At 48.4% G+C, this 21,274-nt stretch overlaps 1 protein-coding gene across 7 annotated transcripts; it reads right to left on the reverse strand.

Annotated features, from left to right (window-relative positions):
• Positions 1–420: 420 nt before the first annotated feature.
• Positions 421–20,170, reverse strand: NAXD (NAD(P)HX dehydratase). Of its 7 annotated transcripts, none has more exons than XM_081306786.1 (10): positions 19,864–19,999; positions 15,121–15,271; positions 11,496–11,541; positions 10,642–10,730; positions 8,409–8,517; positions 5,568–5,618; positions 5,378–5,482; positions 4,600–4,720; positions 3,355–3,475; positions 429–2,519 (listed from the first exon to the last, which is right to left on the reverse strand). In XM_081306786.1, the coding sequence occupies exons 1-10, from the start codon at positions 19,958–19,960 to the stop codon at positions 2,324–2,326; spliced, it is 1,086 nt and encodes a 361-aa protein (XP_081162912.1). In that variant the 5' UTR covers positions 19,961–19,999; the 3' UTR covers positions 429–2,323. The 7 variants fall into 7 exon arrangements, with proteins under 7 accessions (XP_081162917.1, XP_081162915.1, XP_081162912.1 ...); XM_081306788.1 differs by having other exon boundaries at positions 430–2,519; positions 19,988–20,156; XM_081306787.1 differs by having other exon boundaries at positions 1,189–2,474.
• Between the last annotated feature and the right edge of the window lie 1,104 nt (positions 20,171–21,274).

The following is a 21,274-nucleotide window of genomic DNA, read 5'->3' on the forward strand; positions in this document are numbered from 1 at the left end:
TGTGCCTGCAGCAGCACATGGCTCCATGCAGCTAAGGCTTGGCTTACTATCTCCATTTAAGCCCTTGTGGCCATGAAGGCACTGGACACCCAGGTTTTGGTAAGCATGTCATTCAGGAGTCACTACCTGGTAAACTGAGGTAGAGGGATTTCCACGGGGCACCTGGAGGAAGACTAGTACTCCAGCACTACCCCAGCACTCCCGTACTGCTGGCCAGGTCCTGGGGACACTCCCAGCACCAGTATCTTTGGCTGAACTAGTGCATGTATGTGGGTCTGTCAAAGAACAGGGTGCAGCTAGCTGCATTAAAACAACCCAGGTGACAACCCCCATTTCCCCTCAAGGACGGACTCTTGCTTATTCAGAGTGAAAGTTTAAGTAATGAAAACACGAGTTCCTATGACTTTGGCAAGTTTTATTTCCTTGGAAGGTGGCTGTCTCGGGCTTACAGGTGATTGCCGTGGCAACGCTGGCAGGTGGTGGTGAGAATGCTGCAGGCAGGTAACAGGCCCATCCTCGGTCTTCTGATATCTGCCAGCGTCCTCACTCAGGACAGCTTAGAGAAAACTCCACCTTTAAATAAGCCAGGGGCTGTAACAGCCACCAGGCTTTTTCTGCTGTCCAAGGCAATTCTTCCAGAAAGTTCAGATATAGACAGGTTCTAAAGTTTGACATACTAGCAAATTTTTAATCTTGGAAGTTGACTAGCTTTAAAGAAAGCATGACCATCTGTCTATAATCTCAGCTACTCAGGAGTCTAAAGCAGGGGGACTGAAAGTTTGGGACCAAATTAGTGGGACCCCGTCTCAAGATGAAAAGGGCTGGGGCTGGGGCTCACCGGGAGAGCACTTGTCTAGCATGTATAAAACTCTGGGTTCCAGTACTAGGGTGGGAACAGTATAACCACCTAGACCACTGTTAAATTTTTTTTAAAGTTGTAGATAGATGGACACAACACCTTTATTATTTATTTATTTATTTTTATGTGGTGCTGAGGATTGAACCCAGTGTTTCACATGTGCTAAGCAAACACTCTACCACTGAGCTACAACCCCAGCCCCATCTAGACCATTTTTTTTTTAAAGAGAGAGGAGAGAGAGAGAATTTTTTAATATTTATTTTTTAGTTCTCGGCGGACACAACATCTTTGTTGGTATGTGGTGCTGAGGATCGAACCTGGGCTGCCCGCATGCCAGGCGAGCGCGCTGCTACCGCTTGAGCCACATCCCCAGCCCGCCATCTAGACCATTTTGAAGGGAGTGATCACCAAGTGCAGAAAGCCCTCAGGAGCCAGGCAGGAAGGCACATCAAGGTCTCAGCACACTCAAACATACAAGAACCACATCTTCTGAGAAATGGGGCCAGACATCAAGAGTGTCAGACACACCACATCACAAAACACGTTAACCCAACGTTAACAGTGCAGTAAATGTCTTTTACTGGAATTCAGAGGTAACAGTTTCTTCGGTGGACCAGTCATATTACTGAAAAGTAGAAGTGACAGTGACATCAGTCTTTCCCTAGGGCCTCCTTCATGCTGTCACTCTAGTAGCTCCAGCAAGGCTGACATTTCCCAAAAGTCTAGCCTGATTACTTCCTCCCAGGACAGTGATGTCCAACACATCAGCGATAGGACACAAGCCTCCTGGGTCATGCTCCTGTGCTGGGGTGTCATCCACCACGGGGACATTACGGGGAAGTGCATGTGCGCAGAACAGAGAAGGCTGGAGGCGTCTCGGGCTCCCCACTGCCCCTCCAGGTGTAGGCAACACCCAGGTTTCATTCGGTCTTCCCACGGGGCCTCCAAAAGATTTCAAGGGACATTTATCACTGATAATTCTGAAACACTTTAATAAGTTAACCCCCAACAACTTCCAATCAGCACTGATAAGAAAAATGAGATCAAGAATGAGGGTGGCATCCTTGGTGGGCCTCAATTAAGACCACACTTGGCCTTCCCATAGGTATCTGGGAACGGCGGTCCTCCACAAGGAGCAGCCACCAGGGGGAGAGATCTTCAGCGCCTGGCTGGGGGACGGTGAGTGCCACTCTCAGCAGCCCAAAAGCCCACCTGCTGAGAAGCCTCAGAAAACTGCAGGAAGACTCTGCTCAGTGTCATAACATTCCCAACTACATGTTCAGTCCAGACAGAAAATGCTATGACCCAAATTCCCAAGTTCTCTATTCAACCAATTTACACTGAGGCAAAACCCTCCCAGGCAACCGGCTGTTTGGACACTGAGGGCTTGGCACGCAGATGTGAGGTCTCCAGTTCAGGTGCACTCCCCAGTCCGTGGTGCCATTTTTCTTCCAGCTGTGCTGCTCAGGTCTCGAAGAGCGTGCTGAAAGCGGCTCCGACCTCTGCAATCATGTCGGTGGTGGTGGTAGAGCGGCCACGCTTCTGGAAGGCCTGGTGGTTGCACTGCCTTGTGAGGGAGCAGGCGCCCAGGGCAGCCAGCAGCAGTGGGCTAGAGCTGGGAGGAGGGAAGGGGCCCGTCAGAGGCCTCCACATGGCCAGCCTGCAGCACAAGGGGCATGGTGGGCTGTGGCCGTGGCGGGCCACATTTTATCCCTAAGAGTCCAACTTGCAATCTCAAGTCTGCCAGGCCTGAGGAGGGCTCTGGTAGCCAACAGAAGCTCAACTGCTTGCATACCAAATTCCCTGGTGGAAGGCACCTCTGAAACATGGTGGAGGCAGGTAAGAAGGGAGAGGGACTCATCTCCCCTCAGAAGCTTGCTAGCTGTGCCTGTGGGCCTGGTTTTCCCAGGATGTGGAGGAATGCCTGAGGCCAGAGTGCTGGTTCTCCACAGTGCAGACCCTGGGACAAGGAAGAAGCTAGAGCAGCCCTCTGTACCTTTGCCCTGCATAGCTGAGCAAAGCCCAAGTCCACACAGATACGCCCATTTTGGGTGTGTAGTCCCGGGTTTTCATGCACAGCTGTGGCAACATTACCATCCCAGCAGTGTCCTGCCAAGATGACAAATGGGGCCTCCAGAGGCTGGCTGTTCTCCCCGCAGCATGTGCAGCCACCATGGTCACCCTTCAGACTGTCTGCTTTTTACCCTAATATTTTGGTTTACAGAGTCCACAATTGAACTCCCAGAACAGTGCCCCTAACTGTGATCGCTCAGCAGAATTACTGGGGCTGTGAAACCCAGTGCTGTCCCAGGCCCTTCTGCACGGCCTGATGGGACTGAGGCCTAGGCCCGGGTGTACATGCAACAGTTTTCATGGACAGGGCTGACCTTTGCCCTGGTCATTCATCTGGAACCTTTCAAGGGATTAAATGTACATGCTATTCAAACAGCTAACAAAATTAATCTCAAAGTAGGACAAACGCAGACATGGCGTACCCATTTGTCTTCTCGGGCCCAGCGAGGAGCGCCCAGTGCACCATGACACCTAGGGAACCCGACAGGAGGTCTCCTTGTCCGCCACACCTGCGGCTGCTGCCTTCGTGGTTGCACGTGAGCACTATAGAGAACACGAGAGATGCTGAGTGTGGACACTGGCACTGCAGTCAGCGGCCACTTGCTTGCCATCCGCAGCTCTTCCCTATTGGTTCTCACAAGGACGCGAGCTGACTTCTATTTTCCAGAGGAAGAAAAAGGCACTTAGGCTAGGCTGCCCTGAACCACAGGGAGCAGAGACACCTACCTCAGAACACTGAGAAGGCGCCGAGAAGAGCAGCTGAACACGAGGTGATTCCTTCATGCCCAGCTTCTGGAGCCCAAGCCCGCTCCCCAGACACATGCCATGCCTGCCTCCCCAACTTGAGGTGCACCCCGACCAACACAGCAAGTCAGCCTGCACAGACGCCTCTGTTAACTGCTGTAATATTACAGGTGCCTATACTTCTGGGAATTTTCTTTCTTTGGAAAATATTTTGAAAATCCAAAGCTCTAGTCTCTGTTATAATCAAGAGTTCCTTTGGTTATAAGAGCCTTGTCTCAAAGGTCTCCAGTCTTCTGAGAACACACCTTTTCTATAAATGTATGTGCGCATGTGAGTGTGCACGTGTGCACACACCCACCCCATGTATCTCAGTGCTCCTTTACCCTGATTTCAAGTTCCTAATCAGCAACATTCTTGTTAATAGTTCCTTGTTAAAAGGACCTATTATGATGGTCCACTGGCCAGTGAAGAGGGGTGACTTCTACTCTCAGAGCGAAGAGTGACATGCAGGCTCTCTTGGGCGCTCACAGCAAGTCTCCACTCTGCTCTTGCTGCATAGCCCTTAAGTGCAGGACAAGGGACCTGGGACTCCACTAATAACATCAGCTCCAAGATTTTCCTCATCTCCTGGTCAAGACAGCAAGAAACTCAACAATGTGGATGCCCCACTGAGAGTGAGACGGGAGGCTGGGATGCTGACCACAGCAGCACCTTCCTGCCAGCTGCTTCAGCAGGCCAGCCCAGGCACATGTCCACCCCCGCAGCCATGGCCTGACCCCTCTCCTGGCTACCACATTCCCATGCAAAACAGCGAGGAGTCAAAACCAGGACTCACCCGCTGGGGCTGACTCTGAACCAGGTTCTCCAAGGCTTACCCTGTGTGCCCACGCAGAATTGCCATGCAGAGGGAAGCCCCCACTCACCCTGCTGGCCATCAGAGATCAGGTCATGCTCTCCTTTGTGGACCACTGTCACATTCCCCAGGGCCTGGCTGAGTCTCAGTACAGATCCATGGGGGTCACTGCTGTCCACAGGACCTCTGAGCTATGACATAGGAAGACAACCAGAAAACCAAGTCTTTCCGACAGGCAAAAGGGGCCACCACATACAGATAGCTCTGTCCCATCCACCACGAGCCTCGGCTGCTTGTGTCCAAAGGAATAGCCAGGCACCTGTTCAAGGCTGACAGATACACCTATAGCAAGTCCTCCCAGCAGATGCTTAAACTACACTTGCTCTAGAACCTGTCCTTTACCTGGTCAGACCAGAAAGTTTTCAGAAATAATAGACATTTGAATCATGAGAGTTAATGTTCTCAGGACACCTGCTGTGTGAAGACAGGTGTTATATCATGTGCTGCTTCATTTTGTCCTCACCCTTTGAAGCAAATGCCATCATTCCACGTTTCACAGATGAGGCACTGCAGGACAGAGTGGAGCAACCTGCCAGAGTGTGCAGCAGGGGCGGCTGACCCAAGCCCACCCCACCATCATTCCCTCACTTAGAAGCACCCAGCTGCAAGAGGCATCGTGTTGCACATTAAAGTGTGAAACACATGCATGTGGGAATCCACAGAAACACAACTACTAGGCATTTGTGAGTGTGTCCCTGCAGAGATGGGCCTATAGGGACAGACTTGGCAGAATCACACAGGCCATCCCTTCCCCTCAGCTCCTGTCCCACAGGAAGCCCCTAACTCACCACAGCTTCATAGAGCCTGCTGAACTCCACATGGTTGGGAGTGAGGACAGCCTTCTGGTACCCATGCACGAGAGCTGGCTGCTGAGCTACCAACCACAGGCCATCCTGTGCACAACAAGGATGTACTTTCACTGGGCAGGCCCTTGAGGCCCTGCGCTCACTGTATGGGAAGAGGGGAGGCCACACTCACCGCATCAATAACGACAGGGATGTTTCTGGCCTTGGATGATTCCAAAATACCCTGCCCCAAAAGAAAACAGACTGATTAACAAACCAGCCACCTCTCGAGAGGAATTAAAGAAAACCAAGCAGTGCTTCAATAAAAGGTAACATCAGGTCACCAACAAATAGACACAAGATAATACATTTAATGAACCAAAGAAACAGGAGGAAAGACCCAAAGATCTGACAAGAGCCCCATAATAAGGCAGGGAACAGAGAACTGTGAAAACAGCAGTTGGGTTCCTAGGCTAGTCCATGAAGATTCACCTAGTGTTTCCAGATTCCCAACAGGATTCAGAGATAAGAAATAAGAATCTTGGAAATGCCCCAAATCATTAGTTATGTATTTTTTGTAATGCTTTATGTGCTTTATTTACAAAGTCAACATAATCTCTACTGAAATCCCAGCTGCCAATTCTGCAAATCAACAAGCTGATGATCTTAAGGGGCACAAGGGCATGCACAGGACCCAGCAGAGATGAGAGTCCAGGATAAACCCTCACCCTTAGGCCAACTGATTTTCAACCAGGATGCCAGGCCAAGTCCAGAGAAATCGTGTTGAGGGAATAAAGCTACTGTTTTGTGTGAGTCCACTCAAACACAATGTTCAGAATGGGCCATCCACTTCAACAGGTTAGCAGCTGCCAGGCACTGGGGAGGGAGTGGGGCCCAGGGGACAAATGCTAACGGGCTTGGGGTTTCCTTTTGGGGTAATGACAAGATTATAAAATAGACTGTGGTGATAGCTGCACAACTCTATGAATTACACTAGAAACCAATGAAGTGTTAATTTTAAATGGACACATGATTATAATGCTCCAATAAAAAATAGGATCAAAAAATTCAAATCCAAAGTAGTAAGAGACACACAGAAGTATCTGCAAGAATTCTCCAGGCACCAGGCATAGCAGGGGACACATTCTTCCGAATTATCCCTTTGAAAGAAAAATAATGAGCTATACCAACCCTCTACTATCAGTTTTAAAGTTTTAAAAACAAAATCATTCAATTCTAGTTCTCCCAGTCCCTGTCACCTGCCAGAGCTAGTTTCCCCTCAGTGACAATTCTGATAATTCATGAGTTTGAGGAACATTTCAAACCCCAACTCTCAACCTACAGGCTGGAACTGGAAGACTGGTCATGGAAGATATCTCTAAGCCCTGCTCTTGAGAAAGTCTGGTAAAGCAAATGCTCGCCTGCCTTTTTACGACTTTTTTTTTTACCGGGCCCTGCCAGGAAAGCCCACCCAACCCAATAGTTCCTCATGCCTGCCTGCCTTGTGAACCTTTGGTCTATCTCACTTGAAAGGCAAAAGCCAAGCAGAGAACAGCCCCTCGGTGATAGCATCCCTCCCCAGTGTGTCCTCCACCTGCAGCCACAGTGCTCAACCCTGGGACAGGGAGATGAGTCACCTCTTCAAGCCCTCTCAGCAAACGAGGCATTCAACGGAGTACTGAGGTGATGGCAATAACAGGGTCACAGACCCATCCAATGTGCTGCTGATTCCAATGAACACCAAGCAGCCAGTCTCGGATGTGAGGCTCCTTCCCCAGCCTTGGCAGGGACAGCACCACTGCACACAAAGGCACAGTGGCACCCACAGGGAGGGGTCAAGACCCAAACCCAATAGTCCTGAACACACGGCTGCTTCTCCCAGGCTGCAGTGTGGGCAGGTGCGGGCAGCTAGGACAGTCTCTTGGAGGGGAGTTCCAGAAACATGTCTGCCCAGGAAGTGGGAGTGCTCCCAGAGGAACACTGGGCAATGAAGATTTAGAACACAAAGCTGGCATGCCGGCTCAGCCTGTCTTCCTCTTCCCCAATCCCAGGTATTTATGTACGTTTCAATTTCTTAGAATAAAAAAATGCTCATTTTTTTTTCATGTTGCTGGGGATTGAACCCAGGGCCTTGTGCATGTGAGGCAAGCACTCTACCAACTGAACTATGTCCCCAGCCCAAGTTCATCTTTTTAAATGAAGACAGGCATAAAATGAACTTGAAGTAATGTGTGTGCACGTGCATGCGTGTGTACACATGGTACAAACTGGAGGCCCTGTTGCCTGAGAACCTGAGTCTTGAAAACAGGTGACTGGGCTGAGAAACAGGGCAGGCACAGAAGAAGCAAAGCCACATAGCAATAGGCCCAGGACCCAAAGTCCAGGGTTCTCTGACCTGAGGAAGACCTCAATAAAGGAAGGAGAAGCATGGGGCTAAGAAATAAGACTAACAAAGCTAGCAGTCAGCAGCGCTCTTCTGGATCATTCCCTAAATGCCCAACTCCTAGGAAAGCAAAGTGATGATTCCAAACAGCCCTCAGGATGCCCTACCCCAGCTAGGGTGGTTCATAACAGTGTCCTCAAGTGTGCCTGCCCATCTGGCACTGTGCCTGTCTGGGCACTGCACTCAGCACATTACAATACATGGCTCTCACAGCCTGGTGGTGTGACCACCAGGGACCCCAGCAAGAGGGGCAGCCAGAGGAGGGCACTTGAGTCTGACACCAAGCTTCTGTCCACTCAACTCTGCACAGCCCCACACTGCATGAGACAGGAAACCTCTGAGCAGCCCCACACTGACAAAGCCGCTCCTGCTGCTCAGCGTCACTGCTAACACCCAGAGTAAAGAGGAGACCCGTGCAGCCTGGGAACCACTGGCCTCACTGCCCCCCAACCTCCCACACATCTACCCATCTTCACTACTCTAAGAGGAGGCTGAGGAAGGCTGTACAATGCACTATGTATGCCTGAAGAACATGAGGGCAAGGCTTGCACTCCAAGGTCACAGTCTGAGAGTGGCCATACTACAACTTACCTTGATACTGTCGAGGATGGGGCCATCTCTACCTAGGCCAGGCCCCACGACAAGGGCATGCAACCGGGGCAGCCACTTTTCCACCTCAAGAACAGCATTGGGACTGTCACTAGTAAGGAAAAGGTCAGAATGCTTTACTTAATATCTACATTTAGTTGTGTTTTAAAAAATTTTATTTTGAAAAAACAGACTGACAGAAAATTTGAAAAAACAATACAGAAAGTTACCATGTCTCCTTCTCGCAGCATCCCCTGAGTTAACATTGCATACACCCACATTATCTCATCACAACTAACAAGTCAGCAGAGGCATGTTGCCAGAGGACTGTGTCAGATTCACCAACTGCCCCGGCCTGATATCGTTTCCCGTTCCAAGGGCAATCCAGATACTGCACTGCATTTAGGCATCACATCTCCTTAATCTTCACGGACTGGTTGATTTTTAGTGCCCCAATTCACATGCATAGCTTTCAACATTTAAAATAAGTTAGGGTAAGTCATCATGACACTAGTTTTGAGATTACCCCTGCCCTCCACCAGTTTCCATCTCACACACTTGGAGGCACACCATGCACCTCATACTGTCCGGCCCTACGTGAGATGTACCCCACGTCCTGGTCCTGCCCTGCTGACGCCCACTCAGGACAGACAGGGTTTGTCATCATCTCAATTCACCTTCTTGCACAGTATCCCAGCTCAGAGATTCTGAGAGCCCACTCTGTTAAGGTCCTTGTCCCCTCTGCTCCCTACAAGCTACCTATCAAGGTCACCAACAACCCCATGGTGAGATGCAGCCATCATTCCTAGTCTTTCTCTTCAAATGACCCTGAGAGGCACAGGCCCTTCTAGAAATACCCCCAAATAGTTCTCAACTTGACTTTGGACATCCTACCCCACCCTGTTCTTTCCTTCATCCACGTTCTCTGTTCCCAGCTAGAGCCTCAGGCTTCAATCTCTGTCCACATGTGAATGACTGGCAAACCAAAGCCTTCCCTTGCCACATACTCCAACCTGACACCTATCACCCACGTCCATGTCCACTTAGATGTCTAAGGGCAACGGACAACAACTTCATCCCCACATAACCGCTACCATTTCCCCCACTATAGTCAATGAAAACTCACTCAGACATATGATCTGAGGGCACTGGGCTGCTGGCCTTTTCCATCACATCTGCCAGCCAATCCCAGGGGGTGGGGGCCCTATTTTCCTGATAAACCTGCATAGGGTCCCTTTGCATACTGACTGCACTGCCTATGTACTGGTAGGATCCTGACCACACCGGCCACAAGAGCCCATACCTAAAAATCTCCGGTCACCCACATGAGCACTCCCTGTCATAGATGTAGGCCATTCCTAGACTGTGGAAAGGCTTCCCCAGGAATCCACGGATTTCACTAGAATGTCACTCTGTGCTGCCTCCCTATCCCTCACCTGTTGGTCCCCTGTTGGGGATCACCAGTTGGCTCCATGGTCTTCTTACCAACTGACATACTATGATCTCACTTGTCTGACTTCAGGGCAGTGCTGCCCAATGCAGCAGGTACCAACAAACACTAATGTAACTGAAATGGAACAGAAGTAAAAATTCTGTTCCTGAGGTCCACCAGCTACATTTCAGTGCTCAGTGGCATGGTCCTGGAGAGTACAGAGAACATGGACATTGTCAAGGGAAGTTCAGGGAGCCCTGGGAGCAAATAGTCACTCAATTCACTACTAACCCACTGAACCCAGCCCAAGAAGTCCAACCATTCCAGTCCCTCAGCACTCACTCCACATAAAGATAAATGCAGCTAGACCACAGGACAGGCAGAAGACAATGCCTAGAAGTAAAGCCAGACGTCTACTGCCACCTGGAAGCTTGCTGAATGAGACAAGGGTCTTGTTACTCTCCAATGGTCCCCTTGCTTTCTGCCATAGGCAACCCTGTCCATACAAGAGTTCCCCTGGACCTCGGAACCTCCAACCACTCCTGACAGGCCAGAACACCTGCATAAAACATACTGGCACTGACAGTCACCATTTTCCCATGTTTCTCCCTTCGTGGTCTCACTGTCTGTCTTGACCTACCACAGAACTACAGGCAGATTCACTAAGGTTTTCTTATACCTGATAGCACCTGTCAACCAATTCTGAGCACAGTAGGAACTTAACAGAACTCAGTGTTGGCTTAGAAATGCTCAGGGGCTGAGGACAGCTGGTGCAAGAAAGAGAATCCACCTGTCCAGACTCACAGGACTGGGTGGACGATCAGCTCCGGGCTGTAGGACTTAATCACAGGCGCCGCCTCCTTGGCACAGAAAACATGAGCCAAATCTGCACCCTGAGAAACAAGACAAGAGGCCAACTTGAGCAGGTCGCCCTCCACAGGCCCCATAAGCAGCATCAGGCACAAGCTGCTCAGCCCATGACATGTACAACCACTCCAGTCACTTAGAACTTACTTCACATAAAGACCAATACAACTCTGCAGGTTAGACCACAACCAGATGGCCTCAGAAAAAGGCAGGCAGCAGAAGACAAGGCCTGGAGACAAAGCCAGATGACTACTGCCACCTGCAGGCAGGGCAGAGCCATATCAGCTCAGCCACTCCACACTACCTGGGCCATGCAACTTGATCAAATGCGTGGGAAATGGCCAGTTTCAAAGGCATCGACTTTGGCTGGGCACAGTGGCACAAACTTGTGACCCCAGGGACATAGGAGGCTGACAGGAGGGCTGCAAGTTTTAGGCCAGTCTAGGCAACTTAGTGAGACCTCCATTTCAGAATAAAAAATAAAAAGGTAAAGCCTAGGTCTAAGTTCTAATAAAATAATATAAAAAGCAAAGTCATCAATTTCTTACTTATTTAAAAAAGAAAAAAAAGGCATCCCAGTATCATTCTGGTGAAGTAAAATGAGACTAAAACTTTATTTTTTTTAAATGTATATTAATTGAGTTATTTTGTTATTGTACAGGAAGTCAGGATATATTTAAAGGTGTTTCTATTACCTATAACTACTCTAAAATGTTACTGAGAATTCTATCCTAACCATTTTCTTTAATCATATTTAAATAACCCAATAAAGTAGTTTTAGGTAAACTTACCACTTTGAGAGCTGAGATTGCTGCAAAATATGGGGCTCCTGTATACCTAAAATGAAGATATTAACAGTCAAAAGAAAACAAAACAAAACAAAACTTCTGCAAGTGACAACACACATTTAACAGTAAATAACAAATTATCAATAAAAATACAGATAATATAAAAATATATAAATTATCAATTAATGACTCAGACATGGGGCACACAGCACATACCCAGCACCTAGCAAATGCTCAGTGAATGGTCACAAGGGTCAGAGTCAGGAAAGCCTTATTCTTGCGTGCAACACCTCTGCACCACATGTGGAGCACACACGCTAGTTCAGGTGACTTAATCACTGACGCCACCTCTCATGGTCTCTGTGCCAAGCATGATGAAGTAGAGCTGGCTGCAGGCTTCTGCAGGACAGAAGGCAGAGATGTCCACCAGCTTAGGGCAGTCAGGAGGAAACCAGGCCCCAGAGCCAGAGGCCCGAGGCCCCAGAACAAGAGGACCCCAGAGGCCAGATGGGGGCCACATGAGCACTGTGCCTGCCCAGTGCTCTCATCTTACTATCTCTGTGTTCTTAGAGCAAGACACACAGCAAATGCTCAGTGTGAGTGTGAGTGACTGTGCTTACTGTTACCTCAAGCACAGAAAGAAGACCCTTGCCTAGGGCATCAGATGAGCTATTGAAACTGGCATGTCTGTTTCAAGCAGTGAAGCAAACTGGGGACAAATGCTGCACACACTCTCCAAACATGGCCTTCTCTAAATCAGTGTCACCAGAAAGTGTCAAAAGTGCAAAAGACAGGAGAAAATAGGCAACACACACACTCACTCCACTCAGAGTGGAGCCTTAGCCAAAAGAGCCAGCAAGCCCACTCCCTCGCACACACCCACAGGAGCAGGGCGGCTGGCTACCAGTGCACCGGAGTGCAATCTGGGCTGGGGAGGAGCGTGGAGCAAGGTTTACTAGTGCTTGAAATGCACTCTGACCCAGTGAAAGTTCTTGAGACTGGATCCTTCAGAAATAACCTATGGGTATGCAAGGATGTATGTGTACAGGATGTCCACAGCCACACGTTAACCAAAGATAAGCAGAAGTAGCTAGCCACTCACCAACAGGGGACCAATTAAACAAGTCCTGGCCCACCCTGGCAGGGAGCATCACATACCCACTTGTCAATAAGTAGCACATGTGAATCAGCAGAGAGAGATTCCAGAAAAGAATGCAAGGTGAGAAGGCCAGATGAAACAGAGCACCTACACCACGGCCCCCTTAGTAAAACAGTGCACATCTTAGCAGCCTGGGAAGGCTAACAGTGCATATGTGGTGTTTGCTATCACATGGGGCACCACAGGATGCTTGCTTTACACACTGTTCTAGCATTCAGATTTCTACATGCAGACTTTGCTTTTATAATCAGAACAGAGGTGTTTCTTCTTTCCAAGGTTAGTCGAATAGACATTTCACATCAAGTAACTCTACCCTAGAGTGCCACATGACTCTTGTCTCCAGGGAGGAAGGACCCAAAGGCTGTCCCTATGAGGCTTAGTGGGGCTACATAGGTGGCCTCTAGTCCTGAGATCAGGAGAGGGCTATCTCCTGAACCCAGCATTCCAAAGGCAGAAGAACTGCCTTTCTGTGCCAGAGTTTCACACCCTTCCTGGACAGACTGCCGGCCAGCTGACTCACACTGCAGAAACTGCTATCTTCCAAAAGGGTGTGTGTGTATGGGAGGGGCTCATCCTGGAGTCTCCTGCTGTGAAAGACATCCTGAACTGATAAAGTCAGGAGCCAGCAGAAGGAAATGCACTACCCTAGGAAGTGGGAGGAGAAAGGGCTAACAGGACTGAGTCCAGGAGAAACAGGAGTAAGACGAGGTCGAGTGGGAGCACACAGAAAAGGCAGAGCCATAGAGGAAAACTGTGAAGGAGGTGCCGAGCATGGAAGGCAGATCCAGGGACCCAACATGCACAGGAGGGGCATAAGAGAGAGGAGAGTGCAGCACCAGAAACCCAGGCAAGATACTTCACCAGAGGGGGCTCACTGCTCAGGCACTGCTCAAACTGATGACAACAAGTAAAACCACACAGCCAGACAGCCTGGAGAACTGTACAAACATCCAAGCAAGAAAACACCACTTAGGGCTGGGGATGTGGCTCAAGCGGTAGCGCGCTTGCCTGGCATGCGTGCGGCCCGGGTTCGATCCTCAGCACCACATACCAACAAAGATGTTGTGTCCGCCGAGAACTAAAATAAATAAATAAATTCTCTCTCTCTCTCTCTCCCCCTTTCCTCTCTCTTAAAAAAAAAAAAAAAAAAAAAAGAAAAAAAAAAAAAAAGAAAAGAAAACACCACTTAGAAATCAAAGAGAGGGGCTGGGGATGTGGCTCAGGCGGTAGCGCGCTCGCCTGGCATGCGTGCGGCCCGGGTTCGATCCTCAGCACCGCATACCAACAGAGATGTTGTGTCCGCCGAGAACTAAAAAATAAATGTTAAAAATTCTCTCTCTCTCTCTCTCTCTCTCCCTCTCGCACTCTCTCTTTAAAAAAAAAAAAAAAAGAAAAAAAAAAAAAGAAATCAAAGAGAACAGGACTTGTCAGAATTCCAAGGTGCAAAATGGAAGCTAACAGAAATCTAGCTAACATCTAGATTTCAACCACCTCCTAAGGAGCTGCAGCCTGCAGCTACTGCCCACCATAGCACATGACACCAGAGGATCTGCAACCACGCAATAAATCACTCTGCAGGGAGATGCCAGGGGTCAAAGTATCCCTACCCAATGACTAATCTGAGGGAAGGCAGAAGAATGAACGTGGTTCATCTCACAATACAGTTAAATTTATGGTAAGTGTTCAGGTGGGATTTCTGCGTCCAACAGTGACATAAGGTCAAAGAGGGACACATGGGCCTGGGAGTCACGTAGATGAAGCCATGTGGTAAGAGGGGCCACATCTCCAACATTTTTCCCATGCTGCTTCCTGGGTGGAAAGGGTGGCCTCCAGCTAATCTTATTCACTGTAGTTTGGGTTAAGAAACAAAATCTGGCTATACATTTATAATAAAATACACCTAAATATATGAAAAATGGTTGAAAATGCAGGTTGACCAAGAGATATCATATAAGTGAGAACAGAAAGCAAGCTGAAACAGAGCAGCCAGGATAGGACTGCTTTCACTTATACACAGGAAAGTTTGTAAATCACAGTTGCAAAGGTATATAAAAGCAGAAGATAAGATTGGCCTGGGAAAAAGGTAGGATTAAACATTATAAATGACTCCAGGAATATCTTTAAATCGCAAAGTAGGCCAAGAGCTGGCAGAGTGCCTTCACCCTGGTTATGAAAGAAAAACAGGTTTCTGACTGGTGAAGACTGGTAAACACAGAAAACCACACAGGAAAGGGCAGCTGCAAAGTCCCACCACAAGCAAAGCCCCAACACTGACACACATCAGTGAGCAGTTCCACCAGGCTTTCTCAGACTCCCCCTTTTAACCAGGAAGCTGATCCTGAAAAACACTGCTTGTCTTATCAGACGGCATTTGGAAATGATTATGAAGCTCACACTAGACCAATGATGGCTGACAGGTGAGCAGACAGGGAGGGAGGGAGGGGCTTTTTGAACACAGCCACCACTTACTCTTGGCAGCCTCCCACTACGCCTATCCTTCCGTCTTGCCCTTTGTGCTTCTTGGCAGTGAGAGCAGGGATAATGTTTCTCACCAGCTGAAAGGTATTGTCCATGTCCTTTATTGAGTGTGCTTTATGCAGTGAAAAGGTTCTTTGTAAAACTGAAAAACAGGAGAATTTCATCATTCAGAAAGGGAGATGAATACGTGTTCATACACATAAATGACAGAGACTTAAAATATCCCATTAACCAAAACACTTTCCAAAGCTGACAATATGTATGCTATAGATTTCTACCTAAAGGTTTCACTATTTTTTGTAGGCAAATAATGTTTAAAAAAAAAAAAAAAATTGGGCTGGGGTTGTGGCTCAGCAGCAGAATGCTCGCCTACCAAGGCATGAGGCCCTGGGTTCAATCCTCAGCACTACATATAAGTAAATAAAGGTATTGTGTCCACCTACAACTAAAAAAATTTAAAAAAAAATTCACAACAGGACTGGGGTTGTGGCTCAGTGGTACAGAGCTTGCCTCACATGTGCAAGGCCCTGGGTTCAATCCTTAGCACCACATATAAATAAATAAAGTGAAGGTATTGTGTCCAACTAAAACTAAAGAATAAATAACTATTTTTAAAAAAAATCACAACAAGCTGTATATGCCAAGTTTATATTTGAATTGTATCAGACATTCTACTTAATCTTCTAGAAAGTTTCATCAACTTAAAAACTGATACACTCAAAAGTTTGAAAGAGTCCTCCTGTTTTCCTTAATTGTATTTTGACACTCATTTGGATACTAATTAAATAACCTAGAAATGGAATTCTAAATATAGCACATATCTTAAACTGGGTTCAAAGTGGCATATTAGAATAATTTCATCACTTTGAATTGTCTCCTAATAGTTACATTTCAATTTGCTTTCTTGCAAGCTTCTTGCAGTTGTACATTTTGCCTTGATATTCAAGACAGCTCAGCCTTGAGAGGTTGATCCACTCTGTGGCACACAGTGCATGAATAGATAATAAGGCACACATCTTTCTAGACCTAAAGAATCTTTGCAAATATGAACAACAGTTTCTCAAACAAGGCACTTATTGTTTTCATCCTTCCAATTATTCCCACAGCTGACAAAAACCAACGTTTCACAAGTTCCACTGAAGACTAAAAGCTGACCCAGTTCCTCACAGATAAACAGCTTTGTTTTACTTTTCACTCAACATTCAAGTATTTTCTTTAACAAGCAGATGCAAGTGCCTCAGCTGATGTGTCAGATGTTCAGACCCCAAGGTGAAAAGGCGTTAGTTAATATCAACCCACCTCCCTTTCATCAACATCTAAACCAAAGCAGAATGAAGACAAACTCAGATCCAGGGAACCTCCTGCCAGGGAAAAGTCCTGCTAGGCTCATCGCAGGGCTGCTCCCAGAGCCTGTCATCATGAGCTACCTTCTGCTCCTGGTGACATGGCTGCAATCCCGGCTCAAACCCAGATGTGGGCCAGGCCACAGAAGCACTGGGCCAAATCTTTCCCTCCACCGAATTCATTCCTGTGTGTCCTCAGTCACTCAAGTTTGCACTGTTTTTTCACCATGCAGAGACTAAGCAGCAAAAAAGCTCTCTCCTGGTGCTCCCTTTGATGAGCTGCATGCAAAGATTGGGAGGTGCTAGATGAGATCTAAGCACAACGTATGAATGTTGATGAACAATCTATGCAGTAATGAACACGCCTAACAGGGGCCTGTTCCACACCTTACCACACCGGGAACTGTAACATCATGACTGACCGATACAAGAATGTCAGATAATGTCCACTGAACAAGAAACACAGCCGCTTTTTCAAGTCTAGGAACTGTAAAAATAGAATTCAGTCACTCAAGGACTGTTCTACGCTCCCTACAACATTTCAGGTCTTTGTAAACATGGCTTTATACAAAGCACTCAGCCACATGGAAAATATCCCCATGGCCAAGTGGATTTCCTCATGTTGTATGGATGCCAGACATGCTGGTTTCAAGTTCTGTTTCCAAACTAGCATGTCAATAACTCCTCCCAATGGTTACTGAGCTATTACTTTATATTAGTCACTCATCATAATAACTACTATAACTGAGTGGATACCACGTCTGGTGTTCATAACATTTAGGAAATTTAACATTTAGCAAGGAAAGACAGTTTGGGGAAATGATAATCATTTTTACTGTTCATCACTAAATAAAAAGAAATATACTCCGTGTATACCAGACCTCAAAGGCATAATCTCTATCAATTTACTTCCCCTAATCTGTCTAAAGAAGGACATTTTAAAAGATAGAAATGTTGCCAGGCACAGTGGCACACACCCTGTCTGTAATCCTCCCAGCCTGGGCAACTTCGTGAGACCCTGTCTCAAAAATTTTTTAAAAAGGGCTAAGGGTGATAGAGCACCCCTATGTTCAACCTCAAGTACTCTAAAAAGGCAAAAATACATGAGTCAATACACCAACTGCCCTGCAGTGTTTTTCCCAGCACATAACAATGAAACTCTCAGCCCACAGGCGCTGTGGAAGGAGCCTTGCTGTCGCTGAGGTCCCTCAGTGGTGCTTGCAGAAGCACTTCAGTAAAACCTCTGGGACTAAAAAACATGCCAAGTAAAACTTCATTCAACAAGTGTAAAGCTTTTTTGTGTGTGCAGTTTTGTTGTTTTCAAGTGTCCACACTTGCACACTGTCCCATACCTCAGCACAAGTGTGCTAGCCCAAACGATTCTGATTTTTTTTTTTATATTGGGTGTTGAACTCAGCACCCAACCACTGAGCCACATCCCTAGCCCCTTTTTGTATTTTATTTAGAGACAGGGTCCCCCTGAGTTGCTGATGCTGGCTTTGAACTCATGATCCTCCTGCTTCAGCCTCCCGAGTCACTAGAATTATAGGCCATGTGCCACCACACCCGGCTCCACCATTCTGATTCTTGTGGCTGAGAAAGGGGAGATGTGCTAGGCTGAGTGCCCACATGCTTAAACTCTACAAATTTAAAGGCAAATAGTAATTTTTGTTGTTAATCAAATAATGATGAGTGCTCATCCTTCTCCCTCCACTTCAAGATAAGCCTCATTAAGATACCAAGAAACCCAACAAGTTGTTTGCTTGGTTTTTGGTACAAGCCAAGCCACACAACCAACCCACCAATGCAAAATTCATCTCTCAAAAATGCTGTCATATAACCAGGCATAGTGGTGCATGCCTATAATCCCAAGACCTTGGGAGGCTGAGGCAGGAGGATTGAGAGTTCAACACCAGCCTCAGCTACTTAGCGAGGCACTTAGCAACTAACTCAGTGAGACCTTGTCTCTAAATAAAATATAAAAAAGGGCCAAGGATGTGGCTCAGTGGTTAAGCACCCCTAGGTACCAAAAAAAAAAAAAAAAAAAAAAAAAAAAGCTGAAGGCAAACCAAATTTTTCTTTAGCAAAATTATTCACTTCACCACCCAAAAGTCAAATGTCTATCAAATGCACTCTAAATACCTTTTTGAAGAAAAATAAAAAGGGCTGGGGATGTGGCTCAATAGTTGAGCACCCTTAGGTTTAGGTTTAATCCCTGAACAAAAGGGGGAAAAAAAGATCAAAAGAAAGTCAGTTAAATGTCCCAACACTCAGAGTGCATCAAATTTCAGTTGGCTTACTGTCACACACCACTTGGATTTATCCATGTAAGTATTTAAATATAAACACCAAAGTCATGAAGGATAAAAGGCCTTGCCAAGAGCATATTTAAAATGCAATGATACTTATATAAGTCAATTTGGCTTCCTAACAAACCAGGCTGGAAAACCTGGTCAAATCTGTTTGGGTTTCGTTGGTTTTAAAGAAGGGTGTCTTCTCTGCACCAAAAGCGCTTAAAGTGAACCCGAATTAGAAGCATGTGTCAGCATTCCTTAACTGAGTCAAGACACATCCTAACATCTGGATGGCGCTGAAGTTTTAAAGCCAAGAATCATTTTTTCAGAAAGTTCACGAAAATTTAATAATGAAACTTAAAATAAGTGTATAGAAAAACCCTGCAAACTAATCATAAAGTATCTAAACTCAAGGCAAACAACTACCAACAGAGAGGGGGAAAAAAAAGTCTCTAAAGCGGCCCCAGAAGCCACCCTGGTGGTGTAAACTAAGGGGCCCCCTCAGTGCACTCAGAACTAGTCAGCTGAGGGCTGGGGTTGTGGAGCGAGGCCCTGGGTTCGATCCTCAGCACCACATAAAAATAAACGAAATAAAGGTGTCGTGTCCACCTACAACTAAGCAAAAAAGAACTAGTCAAGGGGTTGAGGCTGGGCGGTAGAGAGCTTGCCTAGCAAGGGTGAGTCTCAGCACCGCATATAAACAAAAAAGTCTACCGACAATTTTTAAAAAATTGGAAAAAAAAAAAAGAACTAGTCAGCAGACAACCCAGCGCTGACCGCGCCAACTCCCACGGCAGGGGCCAGCGAGGGAGACGGCTCCCAGCGCAGAGGACACCCACGCGACCTGCGACCTAAGCCCTCCTACCCGCCGGCCCTGGGGAGGTGCAGGGCCCCGGGGCCTCCCGCGCCAGCCCCCCGCGCGCGCACGCCCAGGCCGGCAGAGGTGCCGGAACCCGTAGCGGCTCCAAAGGCGCCGGTCTGCGCCGCCCCGCCGGGGCTGACGAGTGAATCCCGGCCGGAGCCGGCGGACAGACGGTCGGCCAGGACGCCCCGCGCTCCGCGCCGCCCGCCCGCAGAAGCAGCCCGCGGTCGGGTACCTGCGTCCAGAGGCCCGTACAGCGCCACCGCGGCCGACAGAAGTGCCACCGCGGCCACACCAGCGACCGCAACCCCGGGGCCCGTGCGAGTGGTCATCCCCGGGCAGGCGGAGACGGAGCTTACCTCGCCCGCAGAGCTGCACTAAGGCACAGTGAGGACCCATAGCCCAGTCTCGGCCTTCCGGATACCCGGCGGCCTCCGCGCCAAGGCCGGAACCGCAGCCATCCTTTCCTCAGGCTCCCGGCAAGCCCCGCGCTGCGGCCCCGGCGCTCCTTCCGGGTTCTGAGCGGCTCCCGTGGCGCTCTTTCCGGGATCCCATCCGCCACCGCACCGCGGTCTGATCCCCAGCCATTGGCGACGCTCCTTCCGGTTCCCAGCAGCCCCAGAGCCGCCGCCGGAAACGGAATCCCACCAACTCGCCAAGGTCCAGGTGTCGCTCCTCCCCTGGACCACTTCCACCAATCACGCCGAGCTTCGGACGATTGACAAGCCTAAGGCCCAACCCGCCTGGCCCAGCTAGGGAGGCTAAGGGAATCGGGATGAGTCTTAAAGATATGGGGCCTGTTTTAATTTTAATGGGTCGCTTTGGGCCAAGGAAGTTACAGAAGGTGGTTGAGTGAGACGACCGCCCGGTGGGTCAGGTTGTCACTGGGCTGATCAGAAAGCGGGTGGAGGGCCTGCCCGTGCCTTTCCTTTCTTATTGGGCCTGAAGTAAAGCAAACTGCTGCCCCACCCCGACCCCGACCCCGCTGCCCGCCTCGTCCGCGTCTCAGCAGGTGGCTGCTCCACGGCTCCCTGCGCTCAAACCAGCCCCCCTGGAAGGGTGTCGCGGAGCGCCAGGGCGGGTTGTCTAGCGAGTCGGAGGAGTGGGATCCCCGGACACGGGGTGTGAAGCAGCAAAGTGACGGGGTCTATTGGAGTACAAGAAAGCAGAGCTCCCGAGAGGGTAGGGCCCCAGATAGGGCTGCCCGCGGGTCGTTGTCGGGGGATTCTGTTCGTTACTGATGAGGAAAACCCTTCTGGCGCAATTGAAGGTGTAAGATCCTGATTTCTTATTCCCATATGGATTGGTTTAATGTCTTTGCTCACCTCAGTTTGTCCTGAACTTGTTCCTTAAAACAAAAGAACTGCTTGAGATAAAGACAGCTCTTTGAGGTGGACTAATGTGAGGGTCGTCAGGAAATCTGGGGTCACAATAGAGTGTTGCGTGACTAGGACTTTCCAGTCAGGAAGCGAAAAATAAATAAATAAAAACCACCCTATAGGGTTTCAGTCTGGGATGGTGGGACCCCCTTCGAGGTCTGCATTCCAATCTTTCTCCTACTGCGAAGGTATTCTGACTTCTCATTCTCACCCTTGTCCCCTCCTGTTGTTGCCTGTCTCTCATACTTCTACTGTCATCTTATGAGA

The sequence above is a fragment of the Spermophilus citellus genome, assembly GCF_964194105.1.
Source record: "Spermophilus citellus genome assembly, chromosome: 1".
Classification (NCBI taxonomy): domain Eukaryota; kingdom Metazoa; phylum Chordata; class Mammalia; order Rodentia; family Sciuridae; genus Spermophilus; species Spermophilus citellus.

Excerpts from the sequence above, each read along its gene's own strand:
- NAXD (XM_081306786.1), bottom strand. The coding sequence starts at position 19,960 with ATGACCACTCGCACGGGCCCCGGGGTTGCGGTCGCTGGTGTGGCCGCG. Across the intron at positions 5,619-8,408 it reads CCATCCTCGACAGTATCAAG|GGTATTTTGGAATCATCCAA; the intron begins GTAAGTTGTAGT and ends CTTTTGGGGCAG. Across the intron at positions 4,721-5,377 it reads GCAGGCTCTATGAAGCTGTG|CTCAGAGGTCCTGTGGACAG; the intron begins GTGAGTTAGGGG and ends CCTATGTCATAG.